The 21041-nt window shown below is 36.4% G+C and overlaps 1 protein-coding gene across 2 annotated transcripts in view; it reads right to left on the bottom strand.

Moving 5' to 3' along the window:
- Positions 1-21041, bottom strand: part of LOC139134536 (ubiquitin-conjugating enzyme E2 H) — a 63531-nt gene that overhangs the window by 19091 nt on the left and 23399 nt on the right. For both annotated transcript variants that reach the window (XM_070701413.1, XM_070701412.1), the window contains 2 exons: positions 11945-11984; positions 3740-3792 (listed from right to left, as the gene is read on the bottom strand). In XM_070701413.1, the coding sequence (XP_070557514.1) occupies positions 3740-3792; positions 11945-11984 (93 nt within the window). The remainder of the gene's footprint in view (positions 1-3739; positions 3793-11944; positions 11985-21041) is intronic.

Below are 21041 nucleotides of genomic sequence, written 5' to 3'. Positions count from 1 at the left end.
TCTTTCTACTCTTATCTTACTAGCTATACCTAACAGTCCATCAACATTTGCAAAATCCAAATGGAAAAAGGCCATGCGATGGCATTGTAGTCTATTCATGCTTGACGACCATGATAAAATACAACAGTGGAATAGCAGTTGGGTTTGGGCATTTACGATTGGCCAATAAAAACTTCCCAAAATGGAATCCTAAACAAATATATTCAGTGTTACAAAACAATGTAAATTTTTATTGGGCGAAGCTAGGAGCTCTTATATGGCTCTTTAACATCAGAAAAAGCTTACAGACTGAGGTTTGTTGCATGATTGTACCCATGAAATGGGAAGCTGAAATTTTTGTTGGTACATTTTACAATTTGACTTTGAAAAACATTTTTAAAGTCTCCAAAATTATTAATAATATACAAAATTTATGAGTGAAAGCAGAAACTCAGTCATGCATGGGGACCTGTACTTCAAAAAAAATTAAAGGAATCGTACTGGCTGTTTTGAAGAAGAAGATTTGAATGTAAAATGTTGGACAAAAGATACTGGATAACGCCACACATCCACCTATGAGAAAAGCTCCATGTTGCTGACAGCAGAGGTAAAAATTTTACTGATAGTCTTAGTTTTTTGACATTAGAAAATTGTATTTTTCCCAATTCAGTTACCACAGGTATGGTGGCAAATTTGAATTTCAAAAACTGGTAAATGTTAGGCAATTTATTTTGCTTGTAACAAACTTTGCATGGTGATGCCTGATTTGTATTCTTGATTTGGTAACAGAATGGTTGAAAGTTTCATTGAGAAAAGTTTTGGCAAAAGTTTAAGTCTTGTAATTTTGAGGTGCATACTAAAGGAGAGGCTACTGGGATACTATAAAGCTTTCAGAACTTCTATTGTTAAATCTAAATTTCAAAGTAATTTCAACAAAGATATCAGAAATGATTGATAATGTTTGATAGAATTATGCAAACATTTTTAATTATGCAAAAATTTGATTGTAATTTGCCCAAACATGAAAGACATAATCCTGTTGAAGAAGTCATTGACAATGACATAGTCCCCTTGTAATTAGGAATTTGTCACTGGAAGTGACTAAAAATTGAAGTCAATATGATGCGCATGAAACAAGGAATAGAGGTACCAAAGCTCTGTCTGTGACTGATACCCATATTGGATTGGGTTGTAAACAAATAGTGGCATAGGGTTATGTCCTTTTACCAAGTTGGACAGAATTAGGTATGTCATGCCCTGGCTTTTTCAATGTCAAAATTCAAATTATATGCAAGAAACTGGTCCAGGCATATTCTGAGTAATGGCTCTTGACATAAAAAGTCACAATGCCAGATGTGAACCAAAAATGTCCTTATGTTCAGTACAAGAGAGACTTCCTATAATTAGCTATTGATATTGCTAAAATTAAAAGCCCTTTCTTGACTGGTAAATCTTTGTATGAGCAACATCTGCAGCAAGTGTAATCACAAAAGGTCATTAAATAAGTCGATAAATAATTTGTCAACACGATGTCACTTTTCAGTTTTACACTACTGGAAGATCAATATCTGTACCATGTTTCATAAAATTTGATGCAGGATTTCTGGACGTATCACACTAATAAGGAAAAGTCATTAAATATGCAAATTAGAAATTAATTAACATGATACTGCTGAATGTCTTTGTTTGCTATACAACACTTTGGATTCACATCTTTACCAAGTTGCATCAAATTTCCTATGGTATTTCTGAAATATTTTCTTAATTACAGAAATTCATAAAATATGCAAAGTAGCAATTAAATGACATGACCCAGCTAACTGTCATAGCATACTGTTACAGCTCTGGTATATCAACATCTGTACCATGTTTCATCAAATTTGGGAGGGTATTTCTTGACATAGCACCCTACTTACAAAAATTCATCAAATATGCAAGTTAGCTACAAAAATTCATCAAATATGCAAGTTAGCTATTAATTGACACGATCCTACCAAATGCGTTTGCACCAAGTTACAGCTCTTGTATATATACATCTGTAAGAAGTTTCATTAAAGTTGAGTCAGTTTTTATCGAAATATTAGCGGAATTATAAAAATTAATAATGTATGCAAATAAGCAATTAATTGACACAATACTGACAAATGTCTACATGTACTATTAGAACTGTATGTGACCAACATGTGTACAAAGTTTCATCAAACTTGGTGCAGTCTCTCAAGAAGCTGAGCTCTTTTTCAAAAATCACTAATTATGCAAATTAGTACTAATTATACATTCCACACCAAAAACAATGAAGATGCATATGTATGCCATAGTGTATTAGCCTTGTACTAAGTTTGAAAGGAATTGGCTCAGACATGTCAGAGATATCTGCATGGATGGATGGATGGAACCCAAACTGTAAGTCTCCCTGGACTTCATCCAGGGAATAACAAGTCATTGACAATGACACAGTCCCCACTTGTACTTTAATTACAAGTCCTTTGAGAGGAAAAGTCTTCTTCATTAATTAGGTCTGTGATGAAAAATACTGCGATACAGATGGGGCTTAATGGTCAAAAATGAGTTCCATGGTGATGAAAACATGAAACCAATGTAAGCCGCCGTACTAATTACAAAAGGTCATTAAAATGAATCAATTAGTACTTAATCAACAGGATGCTGCCAAACATTTTTGCATCATATCCTTACACTGACAGATTATCACCGGTAAAGTTTGATGCAGTACAATTTGTTTAGACCTGCCTGAGTTATGGCTAAGGACATGAAAAATTGTAACAAAATGGCCGCCATGCCGCCATATTGGATCACATCGTGAAACAAATTGACATGCATATGCATGACATAGGTCAATGTCCTTGTGCAAACTTTTAATAAAATCAGTTCAGATGTGCCTGAGTTATGGCTATGTACATGAAAAAATTGTAACAAAATGGCCGCCATGCGGCCATATTGGATTATGTCGTGAAACAAATCGAAGTGCATATGTATGATAATTAGGTCAATGTCCTTGTACCGACTTTGAATAAAATCAGTTAAGATGTGCCTGAGTTATGGCTCTGTACATGAAAAAATCGTAACAAAATGGCCGCCATGCGGCCATATTGGATTGTATCACAAAACAAATCAATGTGGATATGCATGACATAGGTCAATGTCTTTGTACAAACTTTGAATAAAATCAGTTGAAATGTGCATGATTTATGGCTCCGTACATGAAAAACTTGAAACAAAATGGCCGCCATGCGGCCATATTGGATCATATCGTGAAACAAATTGACGTGCATATGTATGATATAGGTCAATGTCCTTGTACCAAGTTTGAATAAAATGGGTTGAGATGTGCCTGAGTTATGGCTCTGTACATGAAAAAATTGTAACAAAATGGCCGCCTGGTGGCCATATTGGATCGTATCAGAAAACAAATCAACGTGCATATGTATGACATATGAAGTAATCCTTGTACAAAGTTTGAATGAAATCACTCACGGCATCTCTGAGATATCTGCGTGAACGGACGGACGGACGGACGGACATGACAAAACCTATAAGTCCCCCCGGAGACTAACAAAGCATCAAAGACTACTTATCTTGTGAATCAAACAACAACAAACTAGGAGCAAGTTTAAAAGTATCCATCATTGAAAACATTCAAGTTTGTTGGAAATTCTGTAACTGTATTAAAGTAATGAAAGACTGACAAAAAACTGGCCCTTGTTTTCTCTTTCAACTACAACATTGCAGAAGGAGTCCTCACCATAAAGAGCTGTCCACGCCTGATTTATAACATCTAAACAAACTGTGCCAGACCTGAAAGAAAGAAAATGAAAACTGTTATTGTCAATGAAACTTTAACCCAAGCTAATAGTTGACACAGAAATATCAAAAGTAATTATTTCTGGCCTATGTCATTAACCCTTTGAGCGCCAAAGTCAATTTTTGTCGCCTTTACAGAATATACCTCCGTCAAATTTTTTCAGATTTTTGCCAAAATTTTGATAAAGAAATGTAGCCAAGGAAATGTGATTTCCATTTGGTCCAAAATTATCAAGAAATTTACAGAAAAATTCAAAAAGTTGGTAAAATGTTGCACTAAAATTTCAGTGGGAAAGATTACAGCACTCTAAGGGTTAACCCTTTCAGGCCTGATTTTCTGCTAACTTACCAGAGCAAGGAGTTTAGGCCTGAGAGGGTTAAAAGGTCACTTTAAGGAAACTGTATACCAACTTTCAACCAAATGTACCCTAGGGGTTACAGACCTTAAGCAATTAGCAGAATTCTTCCCATCTTTTAACTACATTTGCATTATTTTTGATACTGACATGTTCATTTGAAAAAATTCACATCTGAACCCCTTGATGCACTTGTACGGTATATTAAATACTTAGATGGTAGGTGTTGAGGTTTTGATACATATATACAAACACAGACACAAAGACACAAAAACACAGACAGACAGACAGACAAAAACACACACAGACACAGATATATATATATATATATATATATATATATATATATATACAGTACACAACAAAAAATTGCGTTCAGACTCGGCGGGTTTTTGACAGCGTTTAGACGCGTCCAAGACGCGTCTAAGACGCGTCTAAATCATGACCCTTCCAGCTCATTATCTCACAATGGAAAGAAGGTCATGAGTGGCCTTTGTTATGTAAATACAATACTCCACTACGTCGCGTTTTTGTCACGTTCTAGACGCTCCAATTCCTTTCGTCTACTATGATAAAATGTTGTCTAATCTAGCAACTTTTTGCCTAGTCGATGTTTTATAGTGCAAACATTTGGAGAAAAGACCGATTGATTATATGTTGTTGCTCCAAAACCACCCAGCTAAACTCATTGCATTATCGATATCGAGTTGACCATGCGTTGTTCACTGTGCATGTCCATGAGAAAGTCATTATCGAATGGCCTGGACCGATGCCACGAAGTAATTGCTAGTACATGAAATCAAAATCTTTCCTTCTGAAATATTTTGAAGATCGAAATAAAGAAAGTACTAGTAGGAAATGTATGTACAGTCGTGGTATTGTTGACAAAATGAACAGAAACACTGTTCATTCATGTGTCTGCGAGCTTTTTGATTACACTGTATGCATATATATTACTGCCCGATTACTGTATTACTGTTTAACCCTTGCGTCTATTTTACACAGGCATAGGATAAAAAATACACCAGGAAACGACAGCCCGCATAGGAAATAAAATTTATTACGAAAAACCAGATCTTATATTTTTCGTCTTTTCCTTTTTTCATAATCATTGCGAAGTTGCGTTACGCGTTAGATGAAAGCCACGCAATAAAACAGAGTGATTAGTTGATGAGTACGTTGTTACGAAAAATCATGTCTACGCAGTTGTAATTCGTTACTCGTTCGCGGCATAATTGTCGAGCAGGTGATAGTCAAGGGGCTGAGTCGATACTAAATACGGTCTCACATTTATTCCGCACCGTTTGGAGAGGTAGCACGTATCAGTTATTGTTAAAAACGTAACGATTTAATTCCCATTTGAGTAAAATAACTCGACAGTTGTAAATGGAATTCATGTTCGAACCCAATCGAAATTTACCTCTGCTCTGGCAGGCTTTACGCAGCTTTCCCGCAATTTCGATGATCATGTCATGTCCGCAAACGACATTTTACGTCTTCATTGTCATCATTTGCAATACCAGGGAAATGAAGACCATCGGAAACACAGAATACCAAATAAACATTTAAAGTTTTAAAAAGGAACTTCCAAATATAGAGGGAATGGCTCGGCAATTTCAGGGTTGCGTTGTACTAAATTCTGAATGAAGTTACAAATGCGAGTTCGGAGTCTGGCAACAAACTTTTATTAAATTCATTATTATTCGATCACTGTGTTATTGTTTTAACCACTTGCGCCCTTTTTACACAGGTATAGGATGAAAAGACCAAGAAATGACAGCTATCATGGGAATAAAATTAATTACGAAAACCAGCTTGTACTTTTTGTCTTTCCTTTCTTCATAATCTTTCCGAAGTTGCGTTGTGCGTTAGATGAACGCTACGCAATAAAAAAAGATTGATTAGTTGATGAGTACGTTTTTACATTACACTTTCTACCTCCATGGTTTTTACGAAAAAATCATGTCTACGCAGTTGTAATTTGTTACTCGTTCGTGGCATAATATTCACGAGCAGATGATGGTCAAGGGGCCGAATCGATACTAAATACGGTCTCGCAGTCACATTTCACCATGTGGAGAGAGTTAGCACGTAGCAGCTACGGTATTGTTAAAAACCCAACGATTTCATTCTCATTTGAGTAAAATAACGCGACAGTTGCAAATGCAATTCATGTCATGTTAGGTCGAAAACACTGGTGCAAACGGTAAGATAAATAACCCGCAAAATTATCGAGAAAGTGAAGATCGCATCGTCATTGCAAAAGCATGGCCGCCATGCACGACATGTACGATGACCTTTGGACTCTGCATGACATAACATTGTCAACAAGGTGGCAATATTGTCGATTAAAGTAATTTCGAAAACAACTGCAGTGATAAATATTTCTTCTAAAATGAATCAACTAAAAACGACTCGGCAAACGAGGTTTAAATCTTCTTTCGTTTCCCTTGTTTGAGATCATGACAGAATCATTTCATTTTATAATTTACCTTTGGCAGAAATCAACCATAGGCAGGCTTTACGCCACTTTGCTCTTCCATTTTAACCCAGGCAATTTCGATGGATGTGTAATCTCGTGTTGGCGGTCAACAACGCTTTCAGTTGTGACCCAACATACTCTGAATTTAGAGGAAGAATGTATTCTTAAAAGGTTACCTTGTCAGTTGCTTGACATGTATCATGTCATTGTCACTTTACAGCGACAATGACATGATGCTCTGACACTCGGAGAGTGATAACTTATCCTTGTCACTGTCGGCAAACGTAACACAAGTGCAGCAAAGACAATGTCGTAATTCTATACTGGTAATGTGCAGTATTGTACATGCTGTTTAATACACAATTGGATTGATTGGGAGAACAAATGTTCATGTACTTTTATAAGAGCACATTCATGAGCTGCCATGGACAATCATTGATAAATACGAATATTTCTTGAACTCACTTTTATTTGTCGACACGTACATCATATTTCTGTCTTGTTTTCAATTCCCGAAACGAATACACAACTTGTATGTACAATGTAACAATGCACATAACGACGCAATAGTACATTCTTCAGGGGTGCAGATAGTCTTAGATTTATTTCTGGAGCTTCATTGCACATCGTATCGACATGACTTTCTCACACCATGGAATTTCTTTACTTGAATTTGAACTAACATTGACAACCGGTCCCTTCAAGAACTCATGGAAAGAGACGCGACGGTGCTTCGTAATACAATAGAGGTGTACCTCGATTACAATATTAAAACTATTGTCGTATGTCGTCATCTTTCCCCGGTCGGATAAAGCCACCTTACGGCAGCACGATCATAATCATACACCGAAGCCTAGAATGGTATTTTAAACAGCGGCGTCTTGCGTAGCGGCATAGAAATACCGGTAGACACAAGCTATACTTCTACTTGTAAAAGCGTGGCAGCCATGTTTGCTTCGAAATGCCCGATCTGACAGGTTGCGCAGTTGATGACGGTATCGATACTTCCGCGATTTATTGTTCATTTTCGGAATTGGATTTTCAACTTAATGACATGTAAGATATGAAATTTAATTATTTAGCTTTTTGTTCCACACAGAGAATGAATTTCCAGCGTTTTAGTGACCAGTTTAGTCCCACTGTGTACTACTTTTCTGAACACAGTGCATGCGTGAGCACTCAGATAATTTTGAAAACGGAAACTGGACAGACAAACTTGGCCTTCGAGCCTCGGTAAGATAGTGGGCCAATTCGGCTACCTCGGAAACATAAGTCAGATCTTTTCTCACTGACAAATAAAACGGAATTAAGCAAAATCAGTTAGCCAATGAAATCACTTGCATTTTTCTACAACATTATTACCGTTGACTTACGGTACAGACCCATATAAACACAAACTAGCGTACCATCACGTTAAACTATTTAGCCTACATAGGAGCAAAGTCGTACGTAAAGGACAAGATACACTTTGCAGGTTTTCAAAACAAATTTTATTGAGGTGTAAGTTCTCATTTCCTTGTCGCTAGCGCTCCCGTTCAAGACCTGTGTAGAAAGGACACGTGGTTTAAAATGTAATAAATTGACGGGGCAACATTCATTTGGATTTATTGGGTGCTCACTGTTTTTTTTTGTTTTCTTTTACCAAAATTCGTAATTTTTCAAACAGAACATAAAACCCATGGAGAGCACTGTCTGTCACTGGTAGTTTTCTTTTATTTGTTTTTGTAATTTTATTACATTGGACCTGCGAGGTATAATTATCTCAGAACGGGTTAGTTTTACCCGGGAAGACAACTTTTTTAAGTTACCTGCCCTGGTAGCTGGTTGCAATGTCCACGAATTTCGAACACTGGCTTTTGTAAATTTTCAAAGCCAGTAAAATATCTGTGACAGACTCGATGAGGGTGTCTCCATGTGAACGTCCTAGAACCCATGACCGCAACTGTCGATTTTTATGCGTTCACTATAATCGTACATATTTGCGTGTAGCGTTGGATGGGCGATACCATTTTCACAAAGTGGTAAAAAGCAGGAGTATACAAAATGTCGTTGCCCAGTCACAAAGAAATTCACCCACAAATCGCAGTGAAAATGCAATTCAAAGGATTTTGATCAGTTATAAACTAAAACTTGTAAAGATCAGACCTTGTCCGTATTATTTCATTCTTTAATTATTATTGTGAGATACAGTGAACGTCCCTCTGAAAGATAGTCAAGGCCGGATGTGTCGCAACAAGTCTGTGAAGGTGAGTTGTTCACTTGCAACATGTCAGCGGTGTGGACTTGGCGACCCGGCCGTACCAGGCTCTGAAACAATTCTGAAAAGACTACGCAAGACAGAGACTGTAGAATTTTGTCTTTTGTCCGTTCATATTCCTTGTTCACTGGCATTTGGCAAAATGAATGTCCCACGTATATTTCTAAGTGACCACACGATGTTTTTATAAACATGCTATAGGCTATAGCTTCATGTTTACTTCGTCAAATCGCAATATCCCCATTCTTGCGAGCCAGAGTAAATCTCCGCTCCGCTGAACTACGCATAAAAGGGTAGCGCTAAGCTATCGCCGTAAAGAGGCACGTGGATTACGACGATGAATATCCCCAGCTGGTACTGCTTTAGTCTTTAGGTAACATGTAAGTCAACTTCCCACACACGTTTCATCGAGCGGCTGGTCACGATGTGGACATGTCACAGATCGAATATAATCGCGGCCATTTGACTGTGATTTTCACATGAGTAAAGTTAGACTTGTTTGAGTATTTTATTAGTGATATGCAGCATTGAACAGCTTAGACGTGAACTTTTGACGAAAACGGGACCCTAGAAAATTTCACTTTTCACAAGTTACCTGTGCTTTGAAGTAGTCTCCAAGCAGCAAACTGTCTCGCGTGAATGTCTTCCATAAAATTGATCAGTAATTTAGTAAATTATTTTTGCTGTTTTCATTTCCTATTAGTCCTACGAGGGATAATAAATGATATTTACAGAGCTTCCGTTAGGACTTTCAAACCTGCGTAAGGCTGTACGCAATTTTTTTTTTATTGGCGTAAAATGTGATCCGTACAACGTGACTGTACATGTAAGTATACCTATAAAATAACTGTATACGCGATATCTAAAACTAGTTCAAAAGTCAATGAATAAAGTGTTCAATAACCATCAGCAACGACAATGTTTTTTCTTTAACAAGTTTTCTCTGTTCTATTCTCTGACGGCAGTATTCATTTCTGACGAATTATTTAGATTACAACTTCCGACGATCTCTTTGCTGCCTGAACTATCATTACTACTCTGAAGTCAAATGCGCAAAGTTTTGGGCCTTCCATGGTTATCACCATCAGTTCATTTATGACATCTTCAGTCAGATAACTACGTTTCGATATTTTTAATCGTGTTTTGGGTACTAAACCCCCGTTCACACGGGACAGATGAGACTAGAATCACGGCTGAAATTATGGCCAACTTTGCAATATTTGGAAAGAGTTCACGACAATCGTTGTAAAGAAGCATGCCGACCGGCCATTAAACTATCATTTCTAAGGCTGCTTAGCATTACCTTAAATCCCTTCAGGATTTACAAGCCCGCATTGGGCGCAACGGGGGAAATATTTTTTGTAATAACGAAGACTACATGACTACGACTACATAATTACTGAACATGTTACATTTCTATTGGTACAGCCTTGAAGGCAACAATTGGCACGACATAGTTGACAGGATGTAGGACAAAATATTGCAAGATAATGAACATTCTTTATCAGCAAACATTGATTTTTAGTCCTGGATAAACTACGCAATGGAGGGAAACCACGTGTGCTCATGTCTCTGTTATGGAGACTGCGCTTTTTTCAATGCATATCGGATTACGCAGATGTCCATTTACTTTGTGTACTTCAGAGTAATTCTGCGTGAAACACGCAGAATATTACGTTAACGGAAGCTCTGTTATTTATCGAAACAGTTGTAGAAATGCTACGTTAGACAAGGACAGAGAGGTGTAAAAGTCATGTCTTTATTGATCTCTATACATGTACCTATCCCGTTCCTCTGTAACTGCTGCTGTATTAGAGTGGAAATTACGCTGGCTGGGGCTATGACATTGCATGTGTTTGAGGATACAGTATATCCCATGATGTGCTTCAAATTCTGGCATAGCAAAATGTTTACCACTTCCGTGAAATGCCCATCTAATTTCCTGGCAGCACAAAAATATAACCCATTGTTTTCTGATGTCCGTAGGGACTTTGGCATGTGAATTTGCAAAGTGTTGACTACAAATTTCAGCAACGTCTATACGAGGGACACTGTGTCCGCAAGGCAACGCAACTCTACGTTGGCCGTAAAACTTGATAGGGTTTCGGGCAAAGGGTCAATCCAAATTGAGACAATTTAGAGATAAATGAAATTGACAAGTTGATGAATATTTTCTTGACTGCGTCAAAAAAACGGTAACTCTCACTTGAAAAAATTCTGGTGCAACCTACTGGCATGCTTTAGACAAGTTAGCGGTGCGTTTTTTTGCATGACCTCTGGTGCATACAATTTACATAAATGAATAACAGTCGCGTTTTGGACGCGTCCTAGATGCGTCTGAAACGCGTCTCAGACTGAGTATTGTCGTGAAAAAGTCACGTCGGAAACACGTCTTTCTGAACGGAAGTTTCGCTGCGTACTGTATATATAAATATATATATATATATATGTGCATATATATATATATATATATATATATATATATATATATATATATATATATATATATATATATATATATATATATATATATATGTATATCTTGCGTAATATAAGGGGCGTTCACTGTTGGCACTATGCTTCGCTCATGGTACGTATTGCCGTTAGAGCACTCTGGTGAGTCCATATTTTCAATCCTCAACAATGTGTAACCGTAACTCTCTGTGCCCAAGTTCAGAGGTTGCCATAAAGCCATTATGGTGATAACCGGGAGGGCACATTGTATACATTTTGTGTGTATATATATATATATATATATATATATATATATATATATATATATATATATATATATATATATATATATATATATATATATATATATATATATATATATATATATAATATATATATATATATATAGACATACACAAACAGACAGACAAAGAGAAGATACCATACCATATCATACCATACATACCATGTCAAGGAGGTGAAAATACCATATGTATAGGTTTTGGCTCAATACTGCTTTTTTGTAACTTGACAGATGGGGATGTCATATGCCTGACAGGATAACGATTAATGTAATTGTGTTTGCAAAGTACTTACACTTCATCTATATTAGGATGATATATTCTGTTTAAAAATCCTGCAAATATGAACATACAAAAAATGCCATTAGTTCGTATTTTAACATAACTGATGAAGTCAGAGATGGCCTGTGTAGTAGGCTGGATGGATAGATTGATAGATACTATTAGAAAGAGAAGTAGAGCAAAATGTGTCTGTAAACCACATATTAAAGGTAGTATCCGCCTTGAAGGTGAAAAACTAACTTTTGCTCAAAATTTTCTAAAAGAAACTTTCAACTGTTCTTTAGGGAGGGTGTCATTAGAACTCTGTTAGTACAACGGCAAAAACAGTTTTTGTGCTAAACTGCCAAGTTGTTAAAAGTACGTATTCAATTGACCCTACCCTGGGGAAACAGGACAGGTTTGCCGGTGCTGCCGCACCCCTAGCACAGCCCCCTGGATCTCTGACTAACCAACGAGCGAGGTGATGTTTGTGCCGAGCGGACGTGCACAATACTGAAGGAGCTTACTTCTGAAAAAGTAAGCATTAAACGGCAATAAAATGACGCACCCCCTGGGGTAAACAAAGCCGGTGACCTCAATTTTTTTCTGCAGTAACCCTTGAGCACCTTCCCCTGTATACATATGGGCATGCACAAATTATCGAAGTCTAACACGTATAAGTATGGCGAAAACTACCCTGAAAATGGGCGGTTTCTGCCAAAATGCCTGGCAGGATAACGTGCAGGAGAGCCAATCTTTTGCAGGCACCTATTATGGGGCTGTTTTCTACTGACTTGGCAGGATGGTGTGCAGGGAGCTCGGCAGGAAACTGAGGGTTAAAGTGACCAAACTACTGTTTCTTAATAGAGTATGTGGGGTGAGAGTGACTGCGATTGTTACAGTCTTTGTCTCATTGTATCTCCTTATACCGCAAGGTTCAAAGTTAAAGACAATACCATATTTGTTACATTAAAGGACTCCATGAAATCTTGAAAAATTGTGTGTTTGTCCTTCTGTTTATAAGACCCTCTTAGCCATGAGCAACATCAATCCACCAAAAAAGGGAAGTGCCCATGCTTCGCATTCAGGGTCAGTATGCAAATTTAATTTGCATAAGTTGTAACTATGTGCACAGTACTGTCACCAAGAGACAAGTTCAATGGGAACACACGGCTGGTTCTACCAGTATTCTCTGAACACAGTGCAATCATGTAACTTGCTGTTTGACAGTGCCCTCAAAAATCAAAGACATTTTAGGTATTTGTGACTTTTTTGTCTATTTACCAGTAAGAAGATATTCAACCCTTGAGTGGATATAGAAAAGTGACTGATAGCCATATCATTTATTGTCTGGCCTGCAAGTTAGGGAGCCTCCAAATTTGCTGGCCAAGGGTGTTTATTTGGACAGTAGTATACAGTACAGATCAGGATTAGGTTTCCAATACCCTAACAGTAACACCACGCTGGCTACATGTTAGTGTGGTATTATGGCAGCGTTGGCACCACATTAGTGCAGCGCTGGCACCTTGTTTGTGCATTCTTATTAAGCTTTAGCCTAAAAGGCATGAGGACCCACTGTTCTGTTGCTTTTTAAGTATTTGCATCAATGTTGAGTTCACTAAGAATTCTGTCGTGGTATCACATACAAAACCTGCAAGACTACCATGTTGCAACTCTGAATATGATAGAAAATTGCACCAATGAGTTCATTGTCTTGTCTTTGAAATCTCTGAAGGAGAGTCAGCACTACAATGTTGTTTGTCAGCACTACGATGAAATGCAGGCTGGTTAGGCGTTAATGCCGGGCTAATGCATGCGTTAACACCTCACTGGTGCTGGGCTGGCACAGTCGGAAATCTAATCTCGACCTGTACTGTACCAGCAGTCGAATCTGTCCAAATATAGATTACTTGGAGATCGAGAAGTGTTGAAATGTACCATACTTGCCAAAATTTATTTAATAATACGATCAGCATTAAATCTTTCTATTTCTTGTATATGATAACCTACATTTATGCATTCTGCATGATACCGTATTAAAGTAAGCATGCTCTCCAGTAGCATGGCTACAAAAGTCAGACTATGAGTAGAGGGAAAGTACTGAAAGTTCGGGTAGTTATAATTGGTCAATTCACACAATGGGTCAGGGCATGACGTCAAGGTAAAATTATGTTCAGCACACAGAGATTATATTTCTCAGAAAGACCTGCCAGTTTCCATAGTGATGATGCAAATTCTGCCTTGATGTAACCAAATATCCCAAATGACTCATGAACTGCAAAGAGAGGTCTAAATCTTTGATTTTCAAATGACAGAGAGACTACTGAACTTTTCTTATTTTATGTCAGGCTATGTCCTGACATAAACTGGAAATTCAATTAAATGTCAGGATGTACCGGTAAAAGTTTTGTGACTTGTTCTCTCTAGTACTAGCGATGATGAAATTTTGAGTCTGTATAATAGGCATCATCACTCCGTCATATTTATTATTGGTGTGAATTTTTCAAAAGTGAATTTTATTGTGGCATGGACATCAACGATGGTTTTCAAGAGTTGTGCTGTATTTTACGCATGAAGTTACTTGTGCATCTCTACAGAAGCAAAAGTGGTAAATGGTTATGGTTAGCGACGACTTCTTCAAGACCCTAATTTTCCCCCCAATGGCAGTTTTTGCCTTTTCCAGCTTTAAAATCTTGTGCTGCAATATTACCACTGTTGCTCTCGTTTTGAGATAGTCAACCCTACTGGTCACTTAAAATTAATTTTGAGGGTATACACTGACGTTGCTAGCTGGTTCATCTATGCAGGTTTGCATTCACCTTATCATCTACACAACAGTCTGCTGAAGTAAACTAGCTTCAATTTTGAGTTTATTCCTTCAATTCACTCTGTTAGAAGTCAAAAGACTTTCAGCAAGTCTGGTTTTGAGTGTCTGATATTAAACAAGGAAGGAATAAATAATTTGAATGATGGTACATAGTAGTTGATGACTTCTAAACATTGAGCAGTGACAATGAACTGGTGAACTTATAGTTACAAAATAAAACCTTGAATATGGTATGCTTCACACATGAGAGAGAGAGAGAGAGAGAGAGAGAGAGAGAGAGAGAGAGAGGGGTTTTGGATACTAATGTACACAAGGATTAAAAATAGTGACAACATCACTGTTCGCTCCCATATAGTTATCAAAACAAGTCAACAATTGTATGAAACATGGACATACATATACAGACAGACTGACATACACAGACTGGCACAGAGTGATGACATTGACCCCAAGTGTGCCTTGGCCCATGGAGAGTGATAAAGATATAACAAACAGCTGAATGTAATGATAAAATAGTTAAGTATAGGCCTATACAGGCACTGAGAGTGAATATGTTACAGCAATTTGATTAGTTTCTTTTCCTTTTCTACTTCTGTGATAATATTTAAGACAATCAATCTGCAAGGCAGTTTATGTATTGACAAATATGTTATCTTTTACAAGCACACAGTAAACTGTTCTTGATTTTTCATTTACAATATTTGACATAGACTGAAATACATAACATGCAACCAATGTTTACACTTTGCCCATACACCAGATACATGGAGAAATTTCAACATACAATCATCAATTCAGAAACCCTACAGGAAAAAGTAAACATTGTTTTCTTCCAAAACAGCTGGTACATCCACATCTGGAACAACTTACAAACTTACATGTAACCAATTACACAAGGATGATGACACAAGAGATAAAGTTAAACTGTGGTGAACTTGACTATTTCTTTCAAATCCTTACCTAACTTGACATCTTAAACTAAAATACACTGCATGGTTAATTGTGCACAAAAATACATCGGGGTGGACCATTTGATAAGGGATGTTGTCTGGAAGATCGATGAGGTACATTATCTTTTTTATCCGATCCATTGTACATTCTTTTTTCCCCACTCTCCCACCTTTTCTTTTTGTCAAACCTTCTCTGGCTGAATTTTTTATTGGCATTTGTTTGGAATTTTTTCAAAATCTGCCAGGATTTTTTTACCGCATTTCAACATCAAATACAGTTTACCATATCAAATGCTTACTAAATCACCACATTATGTATATACTCTTAGTTCCAGTAGGTATAAAATTACCAAAAAAAATCTTAACAATAGAAAATGAAAGATATCCCAGTAAAACAGAAAGTTTCGCAAAGTGGCCCAAAAAATTCAAAATTCCGGATTTCAACTTAATTTAAATAAGGACCGGTTTACTAAATTTATCAAAGCAATCAGACTGGTAAATTTTGAGAAACAAATTTTTTGCACCAAAAATGAGAACAAGATATGAACTGTAAATGCTCACGTGTTTCATTATATATTGCAGTTATGTGTAAATTTGAACCTTTGTCACATGTTTGCAACTTCATTGAAGTATTATGATCAACATGATGAACATAATTCACCACAGATTAACTCTATAGGTCATTAAGTATTCAAACATGTAATTAGCTGAAAAAAACATTCATTTCTTTGACTGCTGTCATTGTATCACCACTTTATATAGCAAGTGTAATTGCCTTTGGTCAAGTCCTTCAAACTATATATTCCAAACTTTCAAAGCTCATTAGATATGCAAACTATAAATTAGCTGACATGAAAACTTAAATGCGAAATGACTTCCAATATTGATATAACCTGGTATATCATCAATGTACATAGCATGTTATGCCAATTTTGATCAAATAAATCCAAGTATATATCCCTTATTAGGAAAGTTCATTAAATACACAAATTAGGAATTGGCTGAAGCAAAAATGCTTAATGCCTTTCAATAATGTTAGCCTACATAATAGTATCTTTAATGTACATAGCAAGTTTCATCAATTTTGGTCATGTAAATTCAAATATATATCCCTAATTTCAAAAATTCATTAAATATGCAAATTAGGAGCTGGATGAAGTAAAAATGCTTAACCCTTTTCCTGCCAAGTCCATATTTCACCACCAGGTCAAGATGGTTAATATTAATGAAACACAACGTATTCCATATGATGTATTTTAACATAATGCTGTACATTTGAAGGCTGTTGAAAACATAATACTGTAAAGTTGATTTTTTTTGGACAAAAGATGCTATAACATACCAAGCCAAGTGGGTGAAAATACGTCATGTTTTGGCTCAATACCGCTTTTTACTGACTTGGCTGATGGGGAAGTGATAGAGTTATTACTGTCTGGCAGGAAAAGGGTTAATGACTTTCAATAATGTCGTATCATAGTATCTTTAATGTACATAGCAAGTTTCGTCAACTTTGGTCTTGTAAATACAGATAAATATCCCTGATTATGAAAGTTCATTAAATATGCAAATAAGGAATTGGCTAAACTTAAAATGCTTAATGACTTTCAATAATGTTCTATTATAGTATCTTTAATGTACATAGCCAGTTTCATCAACTTTGGTCTCGTCAATTCAGATAAATACCCCTAATTAGGAAAGTTCATAAAATATGCATATTAGGAATTGGCTGATGTAAAAATAGCGTCAATGACACTGTAGCTCCCATCCTGGACTATTTAGTGTTTGTTCTCTGGTCAGATATTTGAACATGTGTGAAAGGGATAAAGTGCATGAAGTGAAAATACTTAAATGAAATGTACTGGAGACAGTGAAATATGTTTAATGTAATTATTCAGAATATAAAATGGAAAAAATACAGAATTAGATATATCGAATACTGTGATACAACCATTAAGGTGAAGCACTACGAATTACGTCAAAATTAAGTTGTGGTGTCATTTTCTTGAAACTTTGCACAAATATTCTTGGAAGTTGTGCAAGTGCAAAAATGAAATAAAAAAGGGGGGTCACCACGCTCGTTTCCATGGAAACGGACGTTAAAATGGCGTCGTTAGAAATAAATAAAAATGATATAATTCACTTAAACTAAAGAAAGCAATTATAAAACGCTTAGCAAATGAGTTAATTTTAATAAATACCAAGACTTAAGATCCATATCTATCGAATGTATAGTTTTCATGATGTTTGTAAAGAAATTTTAACATAAGTATCGATTACAAAATGACGATATCGAAATTACATCACTACATAATTTTCGAACTTTCTTCTGTCGCTTTGAATGGTGTCATTTTGACCAAACTTGGCGAATAAACTCCTGACATAATACCATTTAGTTTACACTTTAATAAAAGGGTGTCACCACGCTACTTTTTACAATATCTCCAGGTGAACGGGTAATTTGCGCCATATAAATGGGAGGGAAATGTTAATTTTTCGCTCATATTGAATAAAAAACAGCTTCCTAGGGGGTCAAAATATGACAAGGTTATAGGTCACATGTATTTCTAAGACACTGGGTCAAAAAATAAGGTAAAAGTGCAATTTCAACAATGACAGGTGATGTTAAATACATGCGCTACAAAGTAACCCATTTGCGCAGGCTGGAGTTAAATCTGCGCAGAAACGTTCTAAAGCGTGTGCACGTCCGAATTCGTCGCCCTTTACCTTAACTCAACAAGTCATTTACAATGACATAGTCCCCACTTGTAATAGCAGTATTAGTCTGATGGGGCAGGAAAATGTGGTCATTAAGAAGTATCACTGGAGTGTATATGTTGAGATCTATGGGCACATAGGTCTATGTCGTTGTTCCCAATTTGAAACACATGAGGCATGTCTAAGTTATGGTTCTAAATCGGGAAAAAAGATCAGACCTCTAGCAGTATTGGCCAGCCAAGAAATACATATGCGCATTATAAATGAGGTACAAGATGTGACATCTTAAGGTCTAATATCCTATCAAAATTGGAGGGTATAGAACTTGTGGTTACTGAAATATGCATATATATGTATAATCAAGGTCAAAGGTCATCGAGGTCACATGACATTTGGTCAAAAAATTTCTCTCCTATAGTTATCCCTATATACCAAAAATCAGACATCCAGCTCTATTGGCTCGCTCAGAATGAGATATGCGCATAATGATTGAGGTACAATATGTGGCGTCATAAGCTGTCCCATCATACCATACATGAAGGGTGTAGCACTTGTGGTTACTGAGTTATGGACAAATATGTATATTTGAGGTCAAAGGTCACCGAGGTCACGTAACATTTTGTCAAACAAATTGTATTGCTAAGTTATCCCTATATACCAAAAATCAGACCTCTAGCTCTATTGGCTCGCTCAAAATTAGATATGCGCATAATTACTGAGGTACAATATGTGGCGTCATAAGGTGTCCCATCATACCATACATGAAGGCTGTAGCACTTGTGGTTACTGAGTTATGGACAAATATGTATATTTGAGGTCAAAGGTCACCGAGGTCACGCGACATTTTGTCAAAAAAATTGTATTGCTAAGTTATCCCTATATACCAAAAATCAGACCTCTAGCTCTATTGGCTCGCTCAAAATTAGATATGCGCATAATTAATGAGGTACAATATGTGGCGTCATAAGGTGTCCCATCATACCATACATGAAGGCTGTAGCACTTGTGGTTACTGAGTTATGGACAAATGTATATATTTGAGGTCAAAGGTCACGAGGTCACGTGACATTTTGTCAAAAAAATTGTATTGCTAAGTTATCCCTATATACCAAAAATCAGACCTCTAGCTCTATTGGCTCGCTCAAAATTAGATATGCACATAATTAATGAGGTACAATATGTGGCGTCATAAGCTGTCCCATCATACCATATATGAAGGGTGGTAGCACTTGTGGTTACTGAGTTATGGACAAATCCGATATTTGAGATCAAAGGTCATCAAGGTCACATGACATTTTGTCAAAATATCCGAGATATCTGCGTGAACGGATGGACTCACGGATGGACGAACAGACGGACATGACCCAATCTATAAGCTCACTGGACTTCATCCGTGGGGACTAAAAATTGTGTCACTGCATCCTTTTTGCAATATGAATACGATGAGAAACTAAATTTTTATTTTTTGTGGCCTTATACATGGGAGTCTATGGAGATCTGCCTTATACATGGGAGTCTATGGACATGTAAACTAAAAATATGCAAATTTCACCATGGTTTGCCCAAATTTGGGAAAGGTCACTCCTATGCACTTCAACACCAAGTTTCAAATCAATCGGACTTGTGGTTTCAGAGCAGGAGATTTTTTGACCAAAAATGGGAGAAAATTACAAAAAAATTCATGAAAAATAGCAAATCCAAGACACTGACCCAAGATGCGCACAATCATTTCATGTCAGCCCAAAGTACTTACATGCTAATTTTTCATGTAATCTGCTCAGTGGTTGAGTTTTTTCAATTTTGACTGTTTTTACATTTTTTCACTTAATTTGCATATTTTTGGCAATGACAACTTCATTTGAACAAAATCTCATCTACAGCCCATCATCCATGTACACACCAAATATCAAGATGAAATGTACAGCGGTTTTGGAGTTTTTGATGTTGACGGACAGACATACAGACATACAGACATACAGACACACAGACATACAGACATACAGACATACATACATACAGACATTTTCCTAGCCTATAAGAATAGCTTCCATTGCCATATATACATATGGCTATGGGAGCTAAAAATGCTTAATGACATTTAATAATATTCTATCATAGTATCTTTAATGTACCAAGCAAGTTTCATCAATTTTGGTCATGTAACTTCAAATATATAGCCTTAATTTCAAAAGGTCATTAAATATGCAAATTAGGATTTGGATGAAGTAAAATGCTTAATGACTTTCAATAATGTTAAATCATAGTATCTTCAATATGCATACCAAGTTTCGTCAATTTTGATAAAGTAAATCCAGATATATACTCCTAATTAGGAAATTTCATTAAACATGCAAATTAGTAATTATCTTTCATGTCATCCCTTAATATCTTTCAAAGCTGATATATCTTGGTGTGATCAACATTTGTAGCAAATCTCATCAAATTGTTTGCAGTCGTTGTCAATATATATCAGTTTTTTCTAAAATCATTAATTATGCAAATGAGCAAAAAGTAAGCAAGCCACACCCACCAAAAACTGATCAGTTCTTGCCATTTGCAAACCAAATCTATGCACCAGATTTGATTGTGATCTGATGAGCCGTTTTTGAGATATTGAGTACACAGACAGACAGACAGAC

Source organism: Ptychodera flava, chromosome 6 (assembly GCF_041260155.1).
Source record: "Ptychodera flava strain L36383 chromosome 6, AS_Pfla_20210202, whole genome shotgun sequence".
Lineage (NCBI taxonomy): Eukaryota > Metazoa > Hemichordata > Enteropneusta > Ptychoderidae > Ptychodera > Ptychodera flava.
Note: the sequence above shows the minus strand (reverse complement) of the source record. Positions and strands in the feature narration are given on the sequence as shown.